The 5,803-nt window shown below is 45.1% G+C and overlaps 1 protein-coding gene across 1 annotated transcript; it reads left to right on the forward strand.

The window, feature by feature from the left end:
- Positions 1 to 279: 279 nt before the first annotated feature.
- On the forward strand, positions 280 to 3,152 carry LOC124648543 (beta-1,2-xylosyltransferase XYXT1-like). The gene is made up of 6 exons (XM_047188289.1): positions 280 to 406; positions 936 to 1,013; positions 1,120 to 1,209; positions 1,319 to 1,393; positions 1,799 to 1,864; positions 1,972 to 3,152. The coding sequence occupies exons 1-6, from the start codon at positions 280 to 282 to the stop codon at positions 3,150 to 3,152; spliced, it is 1,617 nt and encodes a 538-aa protein (XP_047044245.1).
- Positions 3,153 to 5,803: the final 2,651 nt, after the last annotated feature.

Raw genomic sequence — 5,803 nt, forward strand, 5'->3', positions numbered from 1 at the left:
ACAATGTGGTTACGAGAGGAGCCATGGATTAAACTAGCCTCGCTCATGAAAGCTCGTTTCGATAGGAGATCATACTCCTAGTCTCCTACTAGTATTGCTTCACTTGTAAGAGTTCAGACACAGCTCACTTGTAAGAGTTCAGACGCAGCACTCTTACAATAAAGAGAGAAGAACTCCGACGCTAACAAGCTGGCTAGCTTAGGCAAGAGTGACCTGCAGCTGAGAAGATCTTGCTTTAGAGGTAGCGATCAAGCTGTTGCAAGAGAAACCGGATGCGAGATGAAGGCCCGGAGGAACGAGAGCAGCAAGAAACCTCGTTGCGGGGGAGCAGCGGCGGCGTGGCTTCTGGTTCCGCTGCTCGTTCTCATCGTGCTCAAGACTGATTCCCTGCCGCAGCTCGCACGCCGTAAGTCTCCCGAATTGTACAAATATCTTAGCTTCAGGTTTTGGTTAACGTTTTGGTTTGAAGTGTACATGCATGTTTGTATGTTAGTTCATCTTCATCATTCATTTTTTGTTTCCTGCTACTCTCAGTTTTACCGGTATGGCATATGTAAGGGGCCAGGCCGTTTGCCATGCCATGCAGCTCTCCAAGTGTGGGTTTGAATCAATATTAATGTTTAAATCCAGTGTTTTGAAACCTTTCTTCAAAATGTTGGTCCATAAAATTTGACCAGTAATTAACAACTGATGTGTATTTTCGCATGAGCTGGACCCTTTTTTTCTTTCAGAAAAGTAAGCTTGAGCTTTTGGATTGGATTCGACTTTAACAGTAAAAATTTCTAAGAGCTCGTTTGGTGCATGCCAATGAATAGTTATGAGATTGATCCCACACTGAGATTGACAAGATCGGCCCCTATCAACATTTAGTGATACTTTAAGGGTACCTGTCGAGAAATCAGCTTATGTGTTAATTCATTCTCCATGTTTTGCAGTTAGAGAGACCATCGTAACCCAAGTTTCAGTTGAAACGGTTAGTGAACATGAGCTGCGTTCCAAAGTTTCGTCTTCAGGTGAGCCTGGCTTCATAGATGACCGTGAAAAATATTAACGGCACGCCTAAGCTGAAATCCTGGGAATTCTCTCTTAACTTCACCGCCACGTCTTTCTTTGTCCCAGGTTTAGAGCGTGAAAAAATATGGCAGCAGCAGCAACAACTAGTTGAAGCAGCCAAGTTCAAAGACGCGGAACGTTTGCCGAAGACAACTGGTAATCTCATACTTAGCTTAGGATATACAGTAGGAAGCTTCGGTTCTGTAACTAATCATCGATTGACGTTAACAATATTACATGCCATGTGGTTTTTCATTCGATTCAGATTCGGTCGCCGAAGCACCACCATCTCCTGCATCAAGCGACGAGATCGCCAGCCATGGCGTCGATGGGATCAAAGGTAATTAATGGCCGTCCTTCTGCAGAATCGCCGGAGGTTAAAATAGGCTGTTCAAGAATCTATCTGTCTGACAAATGCGGAATGGATCGCACGTGCTACTCACGCCTACAACTATAGTCAAGTGTCAGCGGATCCACTGCCGTAAATAAAATGAAATGGAGTCAACAGGTCGAAGTACTAATCAGAACTTGAGATTCCCGCCACTAGTGACCGTTCTTGACTTCAGAGTTCAGACACAACAGTCGACTCAAGAGTTGTGTGCACATGACTGTCATATATTACCCTGAATATCTCATTTCTTACTGAATAAACTATTCGGTTAATTTTTTTTGTTACAGTGTGATTGATAGGTATGCAGTTGAGAGTTTGCAAAAGCTGATATTGTTCGACTGTAATCTGTTGCAGATCTGAAAGATGAAAAGAATATTCTTGCCATGAACGGGGAAGTGGATGGTTCTTTGCGAAATTCAGGTAACTACAAAGCGCATAGTCAAGCACGATCTGGCTGCGGGCGCTCTGGCAATTGTAGCGCCAGGCAAGGATAAAACGTTTAATTATTCTCGTGTGGACATACGCAGATGTGGCAACACCAAGAAGCAGCAAGTTAAGCTGCAACTTCAGCAGCGAGCGCATGGACGTCTGCGCCATGGACGGCGACATCCGTGTGCACGGCAAATCCGCCACCGTCTACGTGGTCGCCGCCTCCAACGACAGCTACCGGCCGGAGAACGGGACGGTCACCATCCGCCCATACTCGCGCAAGTGGGAGATAAGTACTACGATGCAGATGGTCCGAGAGGTGAGAGTCACCACGGACGACACCGCCGCGCCACAGTGCACGGTGACGCACGCCGTCCCGGCGGTGGTATTCTCCACCGGTGGCTACAGCTACAACTTCTTCCACACCATGACCGACCTCGTCATCCCCCTCTTCAACACGGCACGGGAGTACGACGGCCACGTCCAGCTCCTCGTCACCGACTTCGACCGCACGACGATCTTCAAGCTCCGGCACTTCCTCGGCAAGCTCTCCGACTTTCCGGTAATCGACTTCGATGCCGACGACGCCGTGCGCTGCTTCCCCGCGGTGCGCGTCGGCATCGAGAGCCACAAGGAGCTAGGGATCATCCCGGCCCTGTCCCGCAAGGGCTACACGATGAAGGACTTCCAGGACTTCCTCCAGTCGGCCTACTCGCTGAAGCGCGCGTGGGCGACCCCGGCAAACCGGAGCTCCGGGCAGCGGCCTCGTCTTCTCATGATGCAGCGCCGGAAGTCGAGGGCGCTCACCAACGAGGAGGACGCCCTGGCGGCGGCGAGGGACGTTGGGTTCGAGGTGGTGGTCGCTGGGCCGGAGGTGGTGAAGAACATGGCCCAGTTCGCGGAGGTGGTGAACTCGTGCGATGTGATGGTGGGTGTGCACGGCGCCGGGCTGACCAACCTGGTGTTCCTCCCGCGCAGCGCCACCGTGGTGCAGATCGTGCCGTGGGGCGAGATGAAGTGGGCGTGCTGGTCCGCCTTCCGCGATCCATTGCCGGACATGGGGCTCCGGTACGTCGAGTACGAGGTGACGGCGGACGAGACGACGCTCAAGGACGTGTACCCGAGGGACCACGCCGTCTTCACCAACCCTTTAGCCATACACAATGAGGGGTTCGGCAAGATGTGGTCCATCTTCCTCGAAGGCCAGAATGTCACCATTGACATCGGCCGCTTTACAGGGGTCATGCGGCAGATCTACCAGTTCGTCACCATCTCATAGATGCCGGCCCTCATGTTTCTTTTCTTTTCTTGAGATTATATGCATGCATCATTGTGTAATTTATGCTCTTCTTTATTATTGTGTCCTCTCCAATGTTCAGGTTAAGATTATTGGTATAGTCATGTCATGTGGGAACTAATTAGCCAAGGCCAAACGCCAATTAAAACATGACTAGAAGCAAACACATATTTCTCCCACCTAGTTACAAGTTTAACATGTGACATGCATACTCATGGTGGTCCTCTTTTTATATGTAGCGATACAATCCTAAACAAAACTAATTAGCCTGTCTGCCTGCGTGGAATCTAAAAAAACAATGAAATCCATTCACACAAGCTGGACCATTGCCTTCGGCTAAGATGCTCCATACTTATTCAACTTTCTTATTCTGCTCAAAAATAAAGTTTGAAAATTTGCAAACCAAAATTTGTGTTAAAGCACGAGGGATGCCTTGGGCATCCCAAGCTTTGGGTTTGAACCATTCTTGGATTAACCTTGATTTGGTTTGGCTTTCATTTCTTTTGAAAAAAACCTCACCACAAAAACTTCTCTCGCTCTTTTCTGTGTGGTTAGTAGCATTAAGATAAATAGCATGTTGTTCATAAGACATCCAAATTTATTTGGTTCCACATGTTTAGAGATTTATTTAACTTTCCAACAATTCAATTGACCAAAGGATTCAAGAAGAATCATATATAGGCTCATAACAAGTCAGTCAAACAACTAAATGCAGGATTTTTTTACAAAAAAACAACAATTTATGCAAGAATTTTTTTGAAATTCTACGTAGAAAATTCAGAAAATTTACGAGAATACATCGGACTAGAAAATGATTTTACAATAAAAAATTGTAGCATGTAACGAGATTCTAGGATTTTGAAAGATTTTTTTACAGCGAGCGGGAATACCAGAGAACTACAAGTCGTGCAATTGTATTAATCTTTTGTTATAAACATGGGTTAGGCTTGGAAGTTTATTTTGACTCCCTAAACTTACAGAGACTTAACTCAAATAAATCTAACAAGGTACATCAAAACTTTTTAAAATAAAATAACCAGGTTTCCGTGTAAAGTGCTTTTTTGTAGCATGGTTTTTTTTTAAATCTTTGGGAGGTCCAAATATTAGGAGGAACTTTTTTAATCTTTGATCCTCCTCTTATTCCTTGGGAAGAGCTCCATTACAAAATTCATGGACCCCATGGTGTGCTCAAACAAATATAAGTAGTAATCAAGGTAGAACATGATATATAGCGATACCAAGCATAAAACATGCAATAATGAAGTTTAACTTCCTTATTATGCATTGGTATCTTATATGTGAACAAATCAAAACAAATAGGAGTAGACCAATTGATATGTTGCAAACGTATCTATAATTTTTGATGCTCCATGCTTGTTTTACACCAATTTCTATATGTTTTGTTTACACTACGTTGCACTTTTATGCATTTTCTGGAACTAACCTATTGACAAGATGCTACAGTACCAGTTCCTTCTTTCTGCTGTTTTTGTATTTCAGAAAAGTTGTACAGGAATTATTCTCGGAATTGGACGAAACGAAAGCCAAAGTTCCTATTTTACTGCAACGAAGACGGAGTCCAAAGAAGAGACGGGGCCAAGCCACGAGGTGGCCACACCACCCCTAGGCGTGGCCCAGCCCCTGGCCGCGCCTAGGCATGGTATGGGCCCCTCGGGCGCCCACCGACCTCGCCATTCCGCCTGTATATTCATCTGTTCAGGAAAAACCTAAATACCCGAGCCTCCATCCATGAAAAGTTTCGTCGCGGCCGCCATCGCCGACCCTAGGTCGGGAGGGTTTTGAAACTCTTCCCGGCACCCTGCCGGAGAGGGAGATCATCACTGCAGGCCTCTACATCGCCATGCCCGCCTCTGAAGTGATGCGTGAGTAGTTCATCTCTGGACTACGGGTCCATAGCAGTAGCTAGATGGTTGTCTTCTCCAATTTATGCTTCATGTTTAGATCTTGTGAGCTGCGTATCATGATCAAGATCATCTTTATGTAATGCTACATGTTGTGTTAGCTGGGATCCGATGATTATTGAATACTATGGTTGAGATTGATTATATACTTGTCATATGTTATTTGTGATCTTGCATGCTCTCTGTTGCTAGTAGATGCTCTGGCCAAGTATGTGCTTGTGACTCCAAGAGGGAGTATTTACGCTCGATAGTGGGTTCATGCCTCTAGTAATCTGGGAGAGTGACAATAACTTCTAAGTTTGTAGATGTGTTGTTGCTAGTAGGGAGAAAAAACAACAATATTTTATCTAAGAGTAATTCTATTGTTTACTTTACATACTTTGCTTAATGCAATAATCTGTTGCTTGCAACTTAATACTGAAAGGGGTGCAGACGCTAACCGGAAGGTGGATTATTAGTCATAGACGTAGCTGGATTACGGTCTATGCATCATGTTGTAATGCCCAAATAAATCTCATAGTAATCATCTTGTCATGTATGGTCTTTATTCTGTCAATTGCCCACCTGTAATTTATTCACCCAACATGTTATTTATCTTTATGGAGAGATACCTCTAGTGAATTGTGGACCCCGGTTCTTTCTTTTACACTGATAAATTCATCTACTGCAAGCACTCTTCTCTTTATTTCACTACAAACAAGCATCTCTTTC

The sequence above is a fragment of the Lolium rigidum genome, chromosome 1, assembly GCF_022539505.1.
Source record: "Lolium rigidum isolate FL_2022 chromosome 1, APGP_CSIRO_Lrig_0.1, whole genome shotgun sequence".
In the NCBI taxonomy this organism is placed as follows: domain Eukaryota; kingdom Viridiplantae; phylum Streptophyta; class Magnoliopsida; order Poales; family Poaceae; genus Lolium; species Lolium rigidum.